Raw genomic sequence first — 21,287 nt, forward strand, 5'->3', positions numbered from 1 at the left:
CAAGATAAGGCCTTTTATGTAAGGCCCTTGCTTACACTGAAATTTTGCCAAGACAACTTTCCTTTTTTTTTTTTTTTTTTTTTTATAGCACAGCTTGGTGTGTGTCCACATTTAATTTTCTACTCCAACAAAGCCTTCTGTTTTTTACGGCATTAATTATTTCTCTTTTCAGAGTGACAAGTCCGCTGCCAGTATAGTTGTCATGGATGCACATGTACCTGTACCAGTATAAGCAGTCCCTAGCTGCAATCCCACAATGCAACTTTCCCTTCCAGAGTTACTGTCTGGTAGCACTCTTGAAGTCCACTGTCCAGGATGCAGCGACCTGGAAGTTGTCCATACCTCACTTTTATATGCCAGCGTGTTTCTTCACAGCGACATCTGTTCCTGTTCCCTGCTACATTTTCACTGAATGTAGGTTCCTAGCACTGTCTCATGCTGCTGTCTATTCCAAGAGAGGGGTGCTCAGTTTCCTTGCACTGTGGGGGAAGGAGCATGTGCAGGCACAGCCACAGCACTCCTGATGGAACAAGAATATTTACAGCAATTTGCTGAAGACTGTGGCAAACTCAGCCTCTTCAGAGAGGGGTTTCACTGCCACACAAAGGAAAAGCAGCTGAGGCAGTGGTACCAGAAGGTGAAGAAAAGAGAAATTTTGGAGCCACCTGCATGACCTCTCTCATAGTGAGCTGGGTGCTATATTCTGGAAGGATCTTACCTCCTCCCTTTAACTCTGTAGATACTCTGTGTGTTCTGGTGAGGAGAAAGAAATCCCTCCCTGGAGCAATGGATGAGCAAGAGGTATCTGGCCCTGACCTGGAAGGGGACAACAAGGAGGGATACAGCAAGGCGGGTGACAGCCAGGGGCTATTTCATACCTAGCCATGACATGCACCAATATGTTTCCTCCTTGGGTGAAGGGAGATTATGGTAGGTGAGAATGATTATCGCATTAAATAAACTACTGAAAACGATTTTTACTGGGAAGGTTCTAACTGCATCAATAGCAGAGGCCGAGAACGGAAGCAAGTAAACACACGTCAGTTGGCACTCCATCAGTTGGTGTCTTGCGGTACTTTGAGGTACAGACAGAGCAGCCTGTTAATTTTTACACACAAAGCTTTCTGGTTTGTGGGCACAATTTCACAGAACTTTTTTTCAGTGAGTAGTATGTAAGACTTGCCCAAACATTATGTTGAAGATACGCTTTGGCCAGCCCACCGTGATATGGCACATCCCCGTGCCACTTTGCCAGGACCTCTGAGGGGGATCATTGCAGAAAACAGCATGACTGCATACTTCCATGGGCAGACTAAGGCCTCTTAAACAGCTCTTTCTTTGTCTCTTTAGGATCATCAAGGAGCATGACTTCCTGAAATAAGTGCAGTTGTCTTTATGAAATACTATCCTTTTTCTATATCAGAATGAACCCCATCCCCTCCCCAAGGCATTGGGTTAAGAAATCCTGATCTACTCTTCATGTAAGGTCTAGCACTCATTATGCCTTAGTAATTTGGAGGCAATCCACATAGTTATGCTGTACAGGGTGGGAAAATCTGAGTAGCTGCAACAGTTATGTCAGGGAAGGCTGCCTCCCTTCCTCTCCACCTAACAGTTCTGTGTTTATCACTAACCTTGATAGTGGGGCTCTCCTCAAGATTCTCCCTAACACCTCCACAGCTGTCTGGTCACTGTCAGAGCCAAGAGGAAGCGCACAGAGAAGGACATGCTCTGTGAGGTTATGCAGGTCTAAAAGTGAAATGCAAGGGCAATGAGGCAGGGGTGTGAACAGCTGCTGAAGGGGTAGAGGGAGGACAAAAATCAAAAATAAATGCTGCTGCTGCTGACCCAGCTGCTCAAATGAATTGTTGATCAATTATTGATTAAGAATCTCACTGCATTAGTTCACCCACTCCAAAGCATGGATAAATATGGGGTGTTGGCAGGGATATAGATACCTCATCCCCTTGTGTCAGTTCCTGGTGTATTCTACTCCCATGGACAACATGTCAGGGAACAAAGAACTTTGATTACACGTACAGTCATCTGTGATGCACTGACATCCAGTCTGCATGTTGTATTTGTACCTAGTCAAGTTATATAGCTAGTAAAGTCAATTATAAGTTATCTTTCTTTTTTTTTTGTATGTCTAGCATGCCGTGGTGGTAATAACGTACATACTTGAAAGTTGGTGCAACTTTATTGTGACTTTTTGGTATTGCAGTGCTAGAAAGTAATATAACCAGAAAGGCTTCCATACCTCTTAAAAAGAAAGAAAGAAAAAAAAAAGTCAATGCATGTATATTACAGAAGTGCTAGCCTTTATTGAGTCTAGAAATACACCACCTGTACTATGCTGATGGTCATAGAAACTACTGTCAATTAGTCCGGTCATTTTCCATACTTCAATAACAAATTCCTTAAAAGTAATGTATATCACAAAAAACACACCTGTTCTATTAATAGTTTCATAGAAACAGGATTAGGCCATTTCCTACTGTCGAAGTAAGCTTTTAAGGCTTCCGTTACCTGAACTGTGTTAGCAATGCAACTGTTAGCTAGCCTATTTTAGATCCAGCCCGTCCACCTCACTCATCCACCCTGGCAATAGGGTCTCTCAGATAGTGCTGCATGCTGTGCATTGCATAAGAACTGAGAATGTTTTACTTGTTGATATGGAGCTTTGGCATGAGACCCCTCCACCTATCCTGTTGTCTTCCAACTCTGCCCACTTCACATTCCTTCTTCAGCTGCACAGGTGAGAGTCAAATCTTTCCTTGCTTCTGTCTAGCTTGCTAGTTGATGGTTTCTTAAGCCAGGGAATTAAGGGTAGGCAGTTTCCATAAACTATGATCGGCACAGAAATGTCATTAATTCCAGTTGGATGGAGCGGGGAGTCTGCTTTCAATATGTCAAAAAGCACAGTGTTTCTAAAGCCATGGTTGTCCTGAATTTCTCTGAACCAGCCAGTGTTTGTCAGTAACGTGTCCCTTCTGACCTACCAAGGCCTGCATAAATTTTGAAGGTACCTTTTTTTAATATGCTCAGAAGCTGGGAAGGGGGAGCACAGAATGGGGATGCTTTTTTGTCTTGCATACCTCAATGATGAGTGTCCTTACCATTGATCTTTTTTTGTAACACCAAATTGATTACCCCACTAATTGATAGCAAACTGGTGTTGTAAGATTCCATAGGGCAATCACCACTTGTTTCCCCTCTGTAAGGGCAGCTCTCGCCTTGCTGTTTCTGTGCTGGGGGAGTGGGGTGAGCTGAGCATGCAACTCTAGAAATGAACTTCTGCGTCTAAAAGTTCTAGAACCACTGATTGTCCCACCACTCATTAGACAGGCTCAAAACTCCCACTCCACCAAATGTGGTTGTTCCATGAATAGCCTCTGCATTTATTTTCCAGTTAGACTCAGCTGAGTCTTTGAATGCTGAGTCTTTGGGAATATAACACTAGAATGCCTATCCAGAGTGCAGCATGTTTTTGCCAATACAATTGAATGCTATGTAGACATCATGCCAACAGAAGTGGTAGAGTGTAAAATACACTTTACCAAAATAGTTTTGACAGTGTCACCATGACAACAGAATTTTTACCACTGCAACTTTCTAGTGCAACTTTTTAGAGAGACAGGCTTGAAAGTCTTCACCTAACACTCTATATTATATTAATGAGAGTGATAAAGTTAAAGAGTTTGGAGGTTATATGACCCTTAGGGGGATTGTTGTACATATAGCAGTAGCTTCATAAAATGGACTCTTAATAAAACAATTGAATTATGAACATTTGGGGAATCTGCCTATGTACAGTTTACAAATTGTTTGATATTGGAGACCCTGTGTCAGACTGCAAACTCCATTTTGAATGTGGGTCTTTTAGCCTCTGTCTTTTCACCTCCATCTTGGACTAAAATTCCAAGTGGTGGGGGCATGGAGCTATCAGTGATAGGCTGTTAAATTTTGATGATCATTTAAATGGAGCACCCTGGGACAAAGCAAGGGCTACCATCCAGGCTAAACTAGTTTTTCAAAATCTGAATTCTAGGAGTGATGGTAACTAAGCAACAGAATCTGTGGTAAGGTACTTTCATTAGCTGATGAGGCTGATTGGGAGTCACCTGACAAAGAAGGGGGAGATAATAACAGAGGGTTTCTAACGAACCCTGGGGAGGGGGGCAAGGAGAGAAAAGACTACAGATACTCCATGATTCAGGGGAGAAACCATGTGCAGGAGGGCAGAGAGAGAGAGGAAGAATCCTGAACTAGAGGACTCTGACCTAAGTCCAAAGAATGCTCTAAGAGTGGTGAGGAAATTGAGGCAGGGAATTGTGTATAGGGTTTTATTATTTTTTTGTCCAGATCTGTATACTTATTGTGCTTGCCAACAGAGAGTGGTTTTTGGGAACCCTTGTAAAGTCTGTGTGTCTGTGTTCAACTACTACATATCATTGAAGAGGTGAACTGTGTACCCAGAGTGCCCACAATGTTGAAGCTTTGGGAAAGGGGTGTGTTTAAGTCTGCGGGGTCAGTGCTGGCCTGGGTGCTTAAGACAGCTAGGTCGTGTGGTCCTATTTCTGGGAAGTGGAACTAGGAGCCTGTGCCCTGGAAGTGTACCAGAGAAGCCAAGGGAAAAGGCAGTTGCTGCAGCCTATTCAGGCCAAGGGTAGCTTAAGAGCACAAATCAAGCATATTGGGACCCAAACACAGCAGTCTTGTGAATGTCCAGCAGAGGGAGCTTTCTCAGAGCTGTGACTGGATAATCCTTGGAATTGCTGTTCATCCATGTGTCCTTTTTGTGTATAATTCCTTTCGTTTTCAGTCTTCTGAAATATTAAACCTTGAGTGTATATATAAAATATAACAACAAATTTAAACAACAACCCAATATCACTAGAAGTGAAAGTACAGATTCCAATATTTAGTTGAAGGTGTCGTATTGTCATGAGGAATCCTATTTTTAGTGATATATCTTTATTATGCCTAATTTTATATTTCTTGAGGAACCCAAATTGCCATTCAATGTGCATTTGGGGCTCTTAAAAATGTATGATTGGGCCCTATTTGTTTCTGTAACTAATTAATTGCACTTCTAATTCTCTTTTAAACAGGTACAAATCTGAACTTGAAAGAAGTTAGCAAACATTGATTACAGGAGACTTATCATTCAGGAGTACACCACAGAAGAATTTTGCTGCTCCTTTAACACCAAATCAAAATCACAATGGTAACCCCCACCCCCCGTGTCTAGTATGCAATTGAATAAAATGTAAATTCCTTTGCAAGTACATGTCACTCCAGAAAGCATAAAAGAAAACAAAAGGTGAACGAAGAAAACAGCTGACCATGTGTTTGGCTTATAATCTGCTAATGTCTATAATTTTCCAGTATTTGAAAATTAATTCCCATGAGTGAATATGTAGGAATTTAAGTGAGCATGCTTTATGAGTCCGAGAATATGCTTTGTCTTGATTCAGGGGAGGTACAAATGCAGATACTAATATGGACATAACATATGTACATCCTAACTAATTATGTTCTATAACAAAATATTCAGGTGAAGTTTTCATTAAAAACAATTGAAATTCAGTTTTGCTGGCTGGCGAATCGGGGGCTTGAGGGATTTAGTAGTAAGTGCTCAGAGTTCAAAATGCTTACCAGTGACAATGTACCATCGCAAAATTTGCTTGAGTTTAGGGTTGTGAAATTCAGAATCTACAATACAAAACAAAACACACAAATTTCATGGACACTAAAACAAGGTACTACCATTTGACTTGCATTTGGCTACCTGACTAACTGGAGTTGGAGATCAGTCCTTGTTCTCATTTGAAAGCTGAGATTTCAGATGCTTTCGGAAGATGCAAAGCATTCTGGCTATGGTGTTCCTTGAGAAAGTGGCTGCTACAGTTATGAAGGAAGTGGAGAGAAGCAAGATAGGAATCTGAGTGATGTGACTTTAGGCTGAGTTTTCAAATGTGTGGTGAGTCTCATTAGCAAGAAGTTAGGTGTCCAACTCCCACTGACTTTTCTTTTTAAGCTCCTTTGAATCTCAATGCCTGATTTTTCAGTCATGCTACAAACGAATGTTAATGCCAGGGGAACGGTGGGAAAACATTCTTCATTCAGGCCATATTACAATATACATTTGTACCCCTGGTATTGGTCCCTCAGTCTAGTGGTTGCATTTTCATTGTGGCACTGAGTTCCAGATCTCAGTTTTCAGTTCCTGAACTATTCAGTTTTATTGGTTTTAGAACTCCCTTTGAGTCATTGTCTTAATATATCACTAGAGATTAATGAGGGCTGTTGCTTTTATCACCCTTGTCTAATATTAGACATAAGAAATGGAATAGGAAAGATATTATGTATAAGATGAACCAGATTATTAGCAAATATTCCTTGTCAATTTGTAGATTCTAAGTTTGAAGAACTCCAAGAAAAATACAATAAAGAAGTTGAAGAAAGAAAAAAACTGGAGGCAGAGCTGAGAAATATCCAGATTAAAGTATGGGTATAGAGTATCTCAGCATTATAATCTCATTTAATGTGTGAAATGGAGAAAGGTGCAGTTCTTCAAAATTAGCCATATGATTTTTCAGGGAAACTGGTAAAATTAAATTTGCTCACTGTTCATGCCATTGAGATTAAAGTATAGATTTAAGAAGAGTAAGCAGTGGGTATGGTTAATTTCCTGGCAGCATTTCTGAAAAGTTAGTACTAATTAGAATACACAAAAAGGACTTTTTAAACATATTGTTGTCATGTAAATAATCACACAGTATTGGGGCCCTTAGTGCTTTAGTCAAAAACCCCATTCAAATGTTAGATGTATTGGAAAACCAAGTTCTGTAAGTACCAATAGCAGCTTTTTTGTATTTTTAGAACATAAGACTGGCCCTACTGGATCAGACCAATGGTCCATCTAGCCCATTATCCTGGCTTCCGGATGGTGCCAGATGCTTCAGAGGGAATGAACAGAACAGGGCAATTTATTGAGTGATCCATCCCCTGTCATCCAGTCCCGGCTTCTGGCAGTCAGAGGTTTAGGGACAGAAAAATATCAGATATTAGAGCCAAAACATGTTTTTTGAGTCCAGGTATTTTGTAAAAGTAAGTGCAAATAAATGAGTCTCTCTCTTGTGTGTGGAATGATTTGCATGTAGAATTCTTGCTAATGGGATCACCACACATTTGGAGATGAATAGAGCCCATAGTCTAAAATGTAGCTACATTTGTCCACAGAACACAAATGAGGATCAGAACTAATTTACAGTAAGTCTAGAATGAAGTACAAAAATGAATATTATGCATGTCAACAGCTAGCTTTACAAAACTGATCTGATCGTGAGGAATGTGCAGGGAAGGTACCTCAATGTTAATTGATAGGATGCCTCTCTTAAAAAACAAAACAAAAAACTTGCTCTACTAAATATAAGGAACCACAAGTCAAACTTCTTGTCCTTGAGATGCTGGCCAGCTTAGATATATTTGAATTGCAGATAGTACTCTCCCAACGCTCTTCAGCTGCCTGTGATGTTAATCGGCAAAGTATTCCAGTCAGTTGACTGCTGGGGGTATAAAAGCAGACTCGTGTGAATCATATAGTACTTTGTGTTGATGGATGATCTGTGTCGCTGACTCTGTTATCAAAAATTGTAACTGACAGTTTGACCAATTGCCCTATCTTATTTCCACCATACAGTAGTGAATTAATTCTCTTATGAATTGTCAGCTGTGTAAAGGTAGATATGCTTTCCCCCCCTCTTTTTAAATGGAAAATAAATCATTCTCATCCTCAAAGTACTAAGAGTCACAGAGAGATTGCTCGGCATCAGGCTTCTTCATCGGTGTTCTCGTGGCAACAAGAAAAGACACCAAGCTGTCCTTTATCCAGCAGTCAAGAAACCCCTTTAAAGAGAAGTTTTACTTTTCCCATTCTCCATGGGAACAAGAGGCAACTCCTAGCCACCGTGGCTTAAGATCAAAGAAGACAGATTTCAACAACAGTTTCTTTGACAATTGTAATAATTCTTCTGTCATCGAGCAATTAAAAACACAGAACCAAGGTATCTTGCAAGTGTAGTTATGACTTTAAATCTATTTTGTAAATAAGAACATCTTATTTTTTTAAAGATAATTAAAACCCTCTGTGTTTAAGGACTTCACTGAAGACTGTTTTATATATAAAATAGGGGTAAAATACCTACTCAACTTGTAAGATGTTTTGAGATCTCTGGGTAAAAAACACTATGTACATGTTTATTAATTATTTTATTGATTTATAAAGTTTTTCCAGTATGAAAAAATTAACTGAGCTAAGAAACTGACTTGTTTTATTGTGTTTTTGAATTTAATTCTTTGGAAGATCCTGTAGAGTAATCTGTTCTATCAAGAAGTCATTTTTCATGGAGATCCTTGCCTGGTTAAACTAAAACCATAGTAGAATGAGCATCTGGAGCTTCTTCAAATGAGAAGTCTTTCCCCCCACCATCCCCCCTACGGCTACACTAGAGAGCTTAAGCTTAAGCTCTCTAGTGTAGCCACTCTAAGCCGATGGGATAGAGATCTTCCGCTGGCTTAATTACTCCGGGCCCCGCAAGCGGTGGTAGCTATGTCTCCTGCCGACACAGTGCTGTCCACACTGATGCTTAATTCTGTGTAAGTTATGTCGCTCAGGTGGGTGACTAATTCACACGACTGAGCAACACAACTTATGTCGACTTAAGCTGTAGTGTAGCCATAGTGTCAGTGCAGCTGTGCAGAATATCCCCTTGGAAGTCTTTGTAAACATTTAATGAACACTATAGGATGAACTTTATCTTCAGCAGATAAGGTGACCGGTGACTTAAGGCCATTTCATGTCTTCTGCTCTGCCACCTGTCTTTGGTCTTCAGATTTTCTGTCAGTAAATTTTGTTACATTGTTGGAAGTGTTTGGGACAGTGTCTGTATCCTCCATTTTTTTTTTCAGTGAATGGATGGGTCTCCTTTCTTAGATTTCTACTTTAATCCAATTAAGCCAAAATCGTTGGCAAATGGTCTTTGGAAAAGATAATTTTTTAAATGGTAATGCTGTTCTGCAGGATAGTTGTCTCAATTCAAACACTCACCCTTTGCTTACCGTTAGTTTAAATGGGAAGAGTTTTCATTCAAGGCTTAGTTTATATGCACGGTCACATCGTAAAGTTAATTGCAAACCTAAGATGAAGTTTCAGCTTTGGAAGCCTGAAGGTTGTTGGTTTTTGTTTGGTTGGGGGGGGGGTGGGGGGTTGGGCGGGGGAGGAGGAAGGGGATGGGGCAGGGTGAAGGGTCAATGACTGAAAAAAGGAAAATTCTCAACTGCTATTGGCTGCCATCTGTTTGTTTGCAGATAGAGTACCAGTGGAATAGGTCTTCATAAAAGAATGATCAGATCATTTATTTCACATGCTAATAATCTGAAATTGATGATTACTGTTCTTCATGTGCAAAATTCCATTGAAGTCTGTGGAAAAGAAACTATAGATTCTGAGCCTCCCCAAACACACACACGTGTATCATGACAAAAGCAGTTTTGATTTTTAGATACGCAGTGTTTTAGTGATGTGAAAAAAAGACCCTATATTATATTTACTAAAGCCCCTTCCAAAAAGGGAGACATGCATTGAATAAGTTAAATGAACACTATTTGGTTACATTTGGCCCAAAACACAGGTTTGTAATAGTTTTTCTTAAGAAGCAGCTTTTTCAAAACTTAAGACCAAATAGAAATATTTCAATAACGTTTTAGAAAATTCCAGTGGAGGTAGTTCTTATAAACAAAGAGCAGTGATTCTCAAACTTTTGTACTGGTGACCCCTGCCTCTGAGTGTGCCCCCCCCCGTATAAATTAAAAACACTTTTTAATATATTTAACACCATTATAAATGCTGGAGGCAAAGCAGGGTTTGCGGTGGAGGCTGACAGCTTGTGACCCCCCACATAATAGCCTCAAGACCCCCTGAGGGGTCCCGACCCCCAGTTTGAGAACCCCTGACAAAGAGCCTCTGCAAAATTTGTGGCCTAAACGCTGCGATGTTGTGCCAATGCATAAGAATCAGAAAATGAAGCTAGTAAAAAACAAAGTGAAACTGATCTACAGTCACTATCCAAGCTCAAAAAATAAACCTAAATTGTGCCAACTAGACTTTTAAAGGCCTTTCAATTTTCCTAATTTGATAATAGATGTTTAAAATTTTTTATATTGCTACATATTTAACCTGATAAGCAGTTATTAAGTAGTTATTTTTTTATTTGCATCTTATCAAGTGCATAGAATATGTCTAATTAGAATGTGTAGGCTGCTTTAAAGTACTAATACAGTAAATACCTTTTTAAGTAGAAGGCATCATATTAATCCTTTTTCTTTTAAATTAAGAATTAAGCTTTAGAGTTCAAGAACTGGAACATCTGCTACAAGATCAAGAAAAAGAAAAGAAATTCCATATGAACAAACTTCAAGAAATTCAACTCCAGCTGGAGAAAACAAAATTGGAATGCACAGAAAAAAGATTCTGTTTTGCACAAAATTAGAGATGAATTGAATAGAATGACAGCACAACATGATCAAGGTACTGCCCAGGTACTGTACCATGTTGCACCAGGCCTCTTCTGGCTGCTTTTATAATTATTGTTAGCAGTAGTGTGTGTCAAACATTCAGTCATATTTACAAGATTCAAGATACTTGAATAATGTTTCTTAGAACATCCTGAGGATAATGAATTGAAAGTATGCATTATGTTGGACAACCTTCAGTTCTTAATTAGCTTGCCATTTTCTGCAAGGGTCCAAGCACTTCTTAGCAGGTACTTAGCATCTTGCAGACTCATGCCTTTGGGCATGATTCACTGAAGATCTGGAACATCTTCTCCAGTAGGGCCCTACCAAATTCACAGCCATGAAAAACGCATCACGGACCATGAAAAGTGGTCATTTGTGTACTTTTACCCTATTCTATACAGATTCATGGGGGAGACCAGTGTTTCTCAAATTGAGGGTCCTTACTTCTGTGCTACCTTCAGAGCTGGGCAGCCAGAAAGCAGTGCCTGTTGGCCAGGCACCCAGTTCTGAAGGCAGTGCCCCACCTGCAACAGCGCAGAAGTAAGGGTGACAATACCATACCATGCCATCCTTACTTCTGTGCTGCTGCTGACAGTAGCTCTGCTTTCAGAGCTGGGCTCCCAGCGAGCAGCTACCACTCTCCGGCCTCCCAGCTTGAAGGCGGCGCCGCCACCAGCAGCAGCACAGTGGTAAGGGTAGCAGCACCGCAAACGCCCCCTCCCACAATAATATTGTGACCCCCCCCCCCCCACACACACACACACACACACAACAGCTTTTTGGATCAGGACCCCTACAATTGCAACACCATGACATTTCAGATTTAAATAGCTGAAATCATGAAATTTATGGTTTTAAAAATCCTATGACGGTAAAATTGACCAAAATGGACCGTAGTCCCTACCAATAATATTACATAGAGCAAGAATGACACCTGGTGGCCAATTGTGACCTTAAAGGGACACTGTCATATAGTTTAACATTTTCAGCCTAAACTACCATAAATTCAGGGGAAAGTTACTTGGATTCTAAACTATCGCAGGCTAAATACTTGGGTAAACTCGAGTTAAGAATGAGAGTGCCTTACAATAAATTTGTAGTAATTAAAACTAACAAGTATTAACTTTGAATTTCCTGTATTTTTAAGTTAAACGTAAATCGCAACCCAACATTTAAAAATTTGGAAATGTATCATTAAGGCTCTCAAACAACCTCAACTCTGCCTCGTCAGTGACTCTAGCCTCTAATCTTTCTTCCTGGAAAATGTGTTGTTTTCAAGTCCTTCACATAAGAGTTTGCAAGATTAGGTCTCCATACTGAACTGGTGTTTTGATCAAGGGCTTTTTGTACTGGCTCTAGGACAATTTGTAAAAGCCAGTGTATTATCGGTTTAGTGAACAGACCACTGCTATCCCTTTGTAACTTTTTCCCCTTCGAGTGGTTATCCATATGCACAGTTTGCTGACGGTGTGCAATGTACCCCACTCACCCATGTTCAGAGTCTCATGCACCTTGAGCGGCCTCATGTCCTGCACCAAGGGCATAAAAGGGTGGAGCAGGCCAGCCGCCACTCAGTTCTTCTCATGCCTCCTGGCTTCGAGAAGAACATGGGCAGTGAGCAGTGCTAACAAAATAACTGGCTCTTTTCAAATTTGTGCATAGTATAGATAGGGCTGGTTAGTTGTTGCCCATTGGCATTTTGGTTTTTTAACCAGAATAGCTATTTCTTTCTGGTGCCAGGATGGCTTCTTCTAAGTCCCCTGGATTTACATACTGCCCATCAAACAAGGGCACTATACCCTTTAATGTTTGGCATTTAAAATATTTATTTTGTCTGGGGGAATATCCCTGGAAAATGTGCTATTTGCAAGTCCTTCACTTGCAGGACCTGCAAATCTAGAGAAGCCCTGCTCCAGCTGTACTTAATGGGTAAAGCAATGAGACTAGCTTCAGGCCCTGGGTCATATCATCATAGAATATCAGGGTTGGAAGGGACCTCAGGTGGTCATCTAGTCCAACTCCCTGCTCAAAGCCCAACTTATGCTATCTTATGTCCGGACAAAGCGTCTTTAGGACACATCCTGTGTTCCTACTGACAGTTGTCACAGACTTACATCTGAACTAGCAGATTCATCTGCCTATATTTTTCTCTGAACCACCCGCTTCTAAGGCTGCTGCTATGCTCTCTATGTTGAATGTCAGACGTGCTTTGGCATGTTAATTTGCAAAGGCTGAAATCTTTTAGATCTTCATCCAGTTAGGTGCATATATGACTGTGTGAGGGCCTGTTTAATAAGTGGTTAATATGGATTCTCCTGCTTCATTCAGCATTTATTCTACCAGAGCTTAGGCATCATGGCTGATATATTTCTGTTGTGGAAATATGTAAAGCAGCTAGGCTGTTTGGGGAGGCACAGTCTTCCCTACCCGGCCCTCCATACAGTTTTGCACCCCGATGTGGCCCTCGGGCCAAAAAATTTGCCCACCCCTGCTTTAGGGGCAGAGGGACTTGCCTACTTTCAAATGTTAGGCTGTCTTTTATTTTGATCTTAACTCTGAATTACCTTGGTTTCTAATGCTTGATTTTGTTTGTTTTTAATAACTGCAGCATTATTATGAATGTAAAAAAACACTTACATGTACTGTCAACTTTACTCACAGATTTTAATGATTTGTTTGGTTTGGTTTCTGCCTGGGGATTTTCTTCATTATTTTTTTAAGACATTTTGAAATCTTTTCCATGCAAAGAAAGAAAGCTGGCAGAGAGCCCCCGGTGTTATGCAGAGAACAACGGGGGAGCTAAGTAACAGGAAACATTGTAGTGCTTAGAAGTACGATAGGGGTTAACCAGTCTGTATTCCTCAGGTTCTGTTGTTACCAGGAGCACTGCAGGTTCTGGTGGAGCTTCTGAACTTTGCAGGCACTCTGAGTTGAGATTAGAGGAGAAACTCTGAGGGGCTACAGGAATTCCTGAGAACATGGGGAAGTTCAGCTGAATGTTTTGGCCTCTGCCAATTGCTGCAGCTCCACAATTTTCCTGTGCATTTGGTAGAACATTGTAGCTCATGCAAGTCATGGATTCCATGATTCTTCATATTTATCTTTAGCTTAACTCTTTTCCCATCCCCTTTGTGCCCCTCCATACACACTTAGATTAAAGAAGTTATGTTGCCATGGGGAAAGGGACCACCACATGTGTCTTCTGTAGATGTGATGGTTGTCACCTACCCTTTGCTGTCAGGGTTTTTATATATGCATGCAGATTCTGCTGCCTACTTAAGAATGTTAGAAAATTCTGCTGCTTCCTACATCCTATATACAGGATGCTGAAGATTATACCATCATATGAATGGGGGTTAAGAATTTCCCTCTGGAGAGGTACGGTAATGGCTGTTCTTTGCTACCTCTGTGAGGCCCCCATTGAGAGAAGGTCTTGGCTGGGAGTAGGTTGAGGCCAGGGACATTGAGCCAATCCAGTGTTATTACCATGTTTGTATACAGATGTTCAAGTAATTTAACAATGAGAACTTTTGACCTGTGAATAGGCCCTCTCCACTTCAGTGACTGATAGCAAATTGCAGAGGAAAGATTGATTGGTTGCTACTTCTGATGTCACAATGATGCTACTTATGAATCACCTGAGTTACTGAGCAAATTGCAGAGGAAAGATTGATTGGTTGCTACTTCGGATGTCACAATGATGCTACTTATAAATCACCTGAGTTACTGGCATAACTCTGTCACCATAACCTCTAGGTGTGACTGTTAAGAGCTTTTCTTATTACAGTCTAGCTTCTTTAAATGAGTTGGAAATCTGACTGAATTACAAATTATATTATTAAATATGGAATATATGAAGAGTCTGGGGTGGGTTGCCACCGGAATATTCAAAACCCAGAAAAAGGTGAGAGAACAAGTGGTGAATTTTATTAATATTGTGATTTTTTTTTAAATTGTTTTCTTTGGCAAAGTAAGAAACTATTTGATGCAGAAACTTAATGTCGTCTAAAGTGTAACTCTGCTAAACTTGGAAAGTAGATACATTTATTATACTGTGAAACAGGGATTTTTAGTTCCACTTTAAATGCCAATGTCAACCTGTTGGGTGAGAACCAAATCCACTTCAATTTAGGCTGAAACAATTTATTTTAGCCTTTATTATATATGTTTTCAGAAAATGCTACTATCACCTATGAATTACATAAACATTCAAAAAAAGATAAGGCAAGAAAAGGAAATGCTCAAGTTATCTTTCTTGGGGACAGGGTGACTCTTTTCAAATCTCTGCTATGCTTGGCTATTTTTCCTCTGTATCTTCTCCACTATTATGTCAATCATCTATTTTTTTAATCCTCTGTTCTGTAACTTTGCGCAGACTCAGTATAGCAAGCTACCTCATCTGTGTCTTTATCCGTATATATTCCACTCTAACCCCCTAATTAAAAGATTCTCCTGCATAAATCACAATAACTAACCCAAATTAATACATTTTTTGCTTATTCTGCTAAAACTTACTTATATCTGTGTAGTTCCCAATGCATCTATTCCTTGCTGTCACGCTCACTGGCTCCATGCAGTTGTACTTACATTACAGCAATTTTTGTTCTTTTTACTCATCTGTTTTTGTGGTCTTGAGTTTTTACTTGTTAGCTGGTCGAATGGACGGGTGGAGGATGAGGGATTGTACCTGGCTTACTGAAAGCTAACAGCTCTCTTCTCTATCCTGCTATCTGCTTGGTCAAGAACTTTATATATGAAACACACAAACCAGTTTTCTGATTTACAGACTGTTTCAGCAAAATCTGATGATCTAAAGCAGCAGAAATACATACAAAAAGCAAAAATTCCTTCCTATTTTCTTATAGTATTATATATAATAATTTCTCTAACATTACTTAGTACATATTTGACTAACACAATTCATTACACAGTTCTCCAACAAAGCTTAACTATGTATGTGCTTGCTCATGGTGGCTCCATAATGTACAGTAGAACTTCAGAGTTACGAACACCAGAGTTACAAACTGATCAGTCAACCACACAAATCTCATTTGGAACCAGAAGAACACAATTAGGCAGCAGCAGAGACACCCCCTTTCCCTTCCCCCCCCCCCACAAGGCAAATACAGTACTGTACTGTGTTAAACTACTAAGAAATAAAGCAAAAGCAGCATTTTTTCTTCTGCATAGTTCCTCACTTCAATAAAGCATAAATTAAAATGAAATATATCTCCACATATGCCAGTAGCATTTTTCACATCCTTTAAAAATTATATTCAAGTAAATTGTTCATCTTTTGCTTTAAAAGCATCCAACCATGAAGATGATTTAAATCTTATCAGCAGTTCACTTTTTTATTACCTTTAAAAATAGTTACTTGTCTTAAAGAAAAGATTTCAGAAAATAAAAATGTGTTCTGTAGAGAGAAAAACAGTTATTCTGCTAGGACAGCTTTCTGGTAAATTGGTTGTAAGTCTCCCTAACATGCTGTGAATACAATGAAACTGTAAGAGGCAAAGGAGCGACGGTAGTATTGTGTTCTGAGAAAATGTATAGTAGTGTGCTTTGGGCAACTTTCAGACTTTTATCAGCAGATTGTTTTCACAATAGAAATTACACTGGGAATTTATTAAATGGGGTTTCAGTGTACTCTAGTTCTTTATAAACCACCAAAATTACAAGCAATATATTATTTTAATAAAATGACAGATAAACTGAAACACTTCTAATAGGAGAATTTCCTCTAAAAAGGACATTCTTAGCATATTGATTTTCAGTTTAAAATTTCAGTCTAACCTACTTTAAACAATGAAAATTGTTCTGTTCTTGCTGTTCAAAATAGTTCACTAATTTTTTTCAGTTGAATCAATGTGCTGATTCACTGTAAATTGAAAGTTGCATTGAATTTATCTCCTGTGCCTAAACACTTCTAGTTTTTGCTGCTCATTTATTGAAACTTAGCACACACTTGTACTATAGCCAAGTGTAATCTGTTATCAGTTTGGGATGGGATACCTGTGTGGGTGTTCACTAGGTCATGGAAGACTGTAAGCAGTTTGGGGGCAGAGACCATGACTTCCTTGTATGTATGTGTTTTTTTTTTTTTTTTTTTTTTTTTAACAGTGCCTACTAAAGTGGGGTTTCAATCCTGATTGCGGGGGCGGGATTGCTATTGTAGTACAAATAATAAATATTCCCCTTGCATCACTGTGATTTATGATTAAACTTTTTATAGACTGAAATGATGGAGGAAAACATGAAAAGATTACTGAAATGGCAAAGCGAAGTTGAAATTAATCGTCGCTCCTTAGAAGAGAAAAGAAAAGAACGGGAAAAGGTAAGACAAGACCCATTTTTTCACAAGTTTAAAGTTGCCTCCAGACTGCTGTTACCAGAGTGAACAAGTTGTTCATTGAGTATTTGTCCATGTAGATCCCACTCTAGGTGCATATGTGCCTCAGGCACGCAAGATTGGATTCTTCTTCTTTGAGTGCTTGCTCATGTCGATTCCATATTTGACGTGTGCGCGCCCCCTAGGGCCGGCTTTGGCAACCTCTGGAGCCCTGTGCTTATGCGCTGGTACATTGGGCCCTGCTGGCCCCATGCCCTCTCAGTTCCTTCTTTCCACCAGTGACGGTTGTTGGAACGCTTCTTGTTTTCACAAGTCCGATAGTGGTTTCTCTAACTTTGGACTCTGAGTTTTTCTTGTATATCGTTACTGTAGTGTTAGTAGTTAGTATTTAGGAGCGGAGTCCCATTAGGGACATAGCCTCAAGGACGGGGTATGCCCCGGTCCCTGGGGTTTAAGCCATGGGCTGGGTGCAGCAAACCTATGTCTATTAGTGACCTGAACACGAGCTGCCTTAAGTGCCTCAGAGAGGCGCATATTAAAGAGAAGTGTAGGATCTGCAAAAACTTCAGACCTCGCACTCTTAAAGACAGGGATATCTGATTAAAAGCCATGTTGATGGAGGCTGCCCTGTGCCCTGCGTTGGAACCATGCCGCTCCAACTCTGCATCGAGCACCTCGGCATCATCAGCACTGGTCTTATGGGCCAGAGCCCTCAGCAGGCCCGCCATCGGGTCCCTGGCCATCCACCCAATGGCCACCCCAGTGTTGTATTGGACCCTTTGGGGGTTCCCTCCCATGCCGTGCTCATATTCTCTCCAGGCACCCTTGGTAGTTTCTGAGGGCCAGGCCTTGGCTATGCCGAGGATGAACCAGCTGCAACACTCATGGCTGCCTCGTTCCCTGACGAGGCGGTGGCTGGACCTGCCAACCTTTTGCTACCCGACGATTTCCGTGCCCACCAGGAGCTGCTTGAAAGAGTGGCCTCCAACTTGGGGCTGGAGATTGTGGTGCTCAAGTGTAGTTGGCTACAGCAACTACACTTCCCCAAGTGAGGGACCTTCCTGGGACCAAAGTATTGTATTCCTGGACCTAATGATCTCCCCCCTGTCCCTGTTAGAGCCTTTATCACCTCTCTATCAAGACAGGATTTTTGGTGGCTGTTATCTCCGCTCAAAGGATAAGCTAGATTTAGGCGTTAATGGCAGGACCTCTTTTACTATATTTCACAAAGACAAGATGACTGTTCTTTGATCTTGCCCTAGGTTCTTATTCAGAGTGGTCTCAGGCTTTTGTTTGCATCAGTGCATACACCCTCAGAGTTCCCCCCAAACCTCATTTGACTCCTGGAGAGGCAAAACTTCATATGAGTGGTGTCTTTAGGGCACTTTTCTACCACCTCCATAGAACAAAGCCTTTCCATAACTGGCCTAGAACTTTTTTTGTAATATTTGGGATAGGTCTAGAGGGCTCATTATTTCAACCCAGAGACTTTTGAAATGGATATTTGACTGTGAACTAAATAAATTAGATCCACCTTCTCATATTAAAGCAAACTATACTAGGCCCCAAGTGACATGGGCATGCTTGAGGAAGGTTCCTATGTCAGAAATTTGCTAGGGAGCCAGTTGGAGCTCATTGCATACTTTTATTCAGCACTACTCACTAGTTGCAACTACTAGATCTGATGCCCAGTTTGTTAGGGCAGTCCTGCAGTCTTTATGTAAATTAGACTCTTGACATCCCCCTCCATAGGGAGATAACTGCTAGTCACCTAAAGTGAGATCCATGTTAACAGATACTGGGAGACAAAACTCCAATTACTTACCTTACAGTAATTCTGGTTCTTCTGGCTGTTCTGCCCACATGGACTCCATGACCAGTCCTCTTCCTCTACTATTGTGAAATCCATTAGTTTTGGGATTCTGTATTGGCAAAGAAGCTGAGAAGTGGCTGGGCCTGCTTTGCCCGCAGGTGTTATGTGTGTGTGAGGGGGGTGCGTGTGTGTGTGCGTGCATATTAAGATACCTGCTGATGCTACACTGTGCACTGTCAACCCAAAAGAACTCAATCTCATGCACATGGGGCACATGCACACCTAGAGCAGGATCCATGTAGCCAAAACATCTCAAAAGAAACCAGTTAGTGTAAGGAAAATAACTTTTTTGTAACATGATATTCTGATTTTGCTACTAAGGGGCAAATTTTAGTAGCTCGTATTCAAATTGAGGGTAAGTTAGTGGGAAAATATTTTCAGTATTTTCCTCCACTCTGACCTTCCCGCTTTCATTTTTTTCTCCTTTGTCACACTCTCCCTTGCTACTTTTATTTGGATTTTTTCTTTTCTTTTAGTTTGGCAGCTGGATGGATCTGCATTTGTTAGTGAAACAATTTATTGGCCTACCACGAATTAAATTGACTAAAGCCATGTTCCCTACCTGTTGATAATAGTAGTCTGGTGGTTATAACTTGGTAAGAGGAAGTGAATCCGTATTTCTTCAAGGTAGGCTGGGCAGGCAGGCTACCAATTTGTTCCCCCCCAAATTATTGTTAGATGATAAAAAAAATCAGAAAAAAAGTGTGAACATTTTGCTAGTAATTGGCTCACTTATTCCTGAGTGTGACCCTCCCCACCTGCATTCTTCTGCTCCTGGCAGGCCAGCCCAGGGTAGGAGTGGGCCTTTGGAAAGGGTATGAGGGCAGAGAGGCTGGGGGTAAGTGGGGGAGACATAAAGATTTGGGGAAATGGATCACTGGGATCCAAAAGGGTTGGGGACTTCATAGGATGGGTCTCTGGCTGGCAATGAGAGTGGGAACAGGCTGTGGGGGTACTTGAGGACATGGGATGGAGCAGGTGTCTTGCTGGAGGATAGGAGGGTGCTTAGGAGAAAGCAGAGGGGAAGCACTAGCACTTCACTACCTTCTCCATCTGACAAACCTGCTGTGATTTGTTAGAGGGGAGTCCTGCAACTGCTGCCAAGAGAAGTTTGGCAGAGAGGTTTGTTGCCAGGAGACGCCACTAGTGCTTTCCCTTCCCTATCTTCCTCCACTTTCTGCTCCCCCACTTAGCTCTCTCTTTTCCTTACCAACCTCAACACCCTCTACTAAAAGTCCTGTGCCCCTCATAGCCCTATTCCCCCACATAAATCCCCTCTCAAATTCATGTAGAGCCCCAACCATAAGGACCGTGGGGCTGGGAAGAAGCCTCAAAAACTAATTATACCTGGATGGATATCTACTTTGCATCTCCTAAAGATTGCAGGAGATGGGCTAGATTCCTAAGGATCTTAGGAGGTGTGCATTAGTGAAGTTCTGCTCCCCCAGAACTGAGGCGGGAGGAGTGAATGCCCCTCTACCAAGCTTCTGTTGCTACTCAGTCTTATGGTAAGTCAAAATGAAAAAAACTAAGGCAGTTTCCTCACAAAAAACATTTTTACAGCAGTAAGTTAAACATGTAATCATAGCAAAGAAGGGAATTTTCCCCCCCAAAGGATCATGATTATTGGGGATTAGTCTGGTTGCTTAGTTGTAATGCTCAATGTTGTTATGGAGATCTACTTTTGAATTGATATATAAGCTTCATTCCATTATTTGCTAGTATTTTTTTGATCCACCTGTATTGGTGTAACAGATTCAGTAGGCTACTCTGATTGGCCAAACTGAGTCATGGCCATTAGTGGCCATAACAGAATTTATGCTTTACTTAAAAATGGTTTTTAAACTCTTTTTGCTTCTGTAAGAGAGGGCTTTAGTGTAATTAGTAACTATTTACAGAGACTATTTACAGTCCCTCCCCCATGTTTTCCAGTGTTAATAGTTATAGTAACTTGACTAGAAACATGTAACAGGAGTGTGTTTCTCTCCCCTCCTCCCTCCCCCTCCCCCATCTTCTACATTTCTAGGAAGTATTACGTCAGCTCCGTGCCTTAGAGACAGTGGCTCAGCAGGCCAAGGAGATCATACTGAACCAGGACTTGCAGCAAGCCAAGCATGAGTACCGTGGTCTACGGGCAGAATTTGACAACGTAGGATTTTTAATATCTGAACTATTCAAATGGAAGTGGTGATGCTGAGTTTTTATTTTATGTAAAATTTTAACTGTCCTCTTTTTTGTGTTTAAAGCTCTAGACATGACTAATATTTAAGTGCAACTAAATACATCCCAGGTCAGAGCAAGCTGCGATATGTTCCTGTCACAGGGTGAGCTGGTCCATTAAAAGACTGGGGCACAGCTGCACTTTTTCTCAGGTTTAGCCCATCTCCCTGTATGATGGGAATGAATACAAGGGTCATGTGACAGAAGCATGCATCTAAACCAGGCCTGCTGGTTTAGATGCATGGCAGCCTGTAGTCA

The 21,287-nt window shown here is 40.9% G+C and overlaps 1 protein-coding gene across 2 annotated transcripts in view; it reads left to right on the top strand.

Annotated features, from left to right (window-relative positions):
• Positions 1 to 20,922, top strand: part of LOC135876770 (centromere protein F-like) — a 91,724-nt gene extending 70,802 nt beyond the window's left edge. For both annotated transcript variants that reach the window (XR_010561312.1, XM_065402105.1), the window contains 3 exons: positions 10,402 to 10,605; positions 16,820 to 16,921; positions 20,836 to 20,922. Coding sequence is in view for 1 of the 2 variants with exons in the window: in XM_065402105.1 (XP_065258177.1) it covers positions 10,402 to 10,556 (155 nt within the window). In the remaining variant the exon portion in view is untranslated. The remainder of the gene's footprint in view (positions 1 to 10,401; positions 10,606 to 16,819; positions 16,922 to 20,835) is intronic.
• The last annotated feature ends 365 nt before the right edge of the window (positions 20,923 to 21,287 follow it).

Source organism: Emys orbicularis, chromosome 3 (genome assembly GCF_028017835.1).
Source record: "Emys orbicularis isolate rEmyOrb1 chromosome 3, rEmyOrb1.hap1, whole genome shotgun sequence".
NCBI lineage: Eukaryota > Metazoa > Chordata > Testudines > Emydidae > Emys > Emys orbicularis.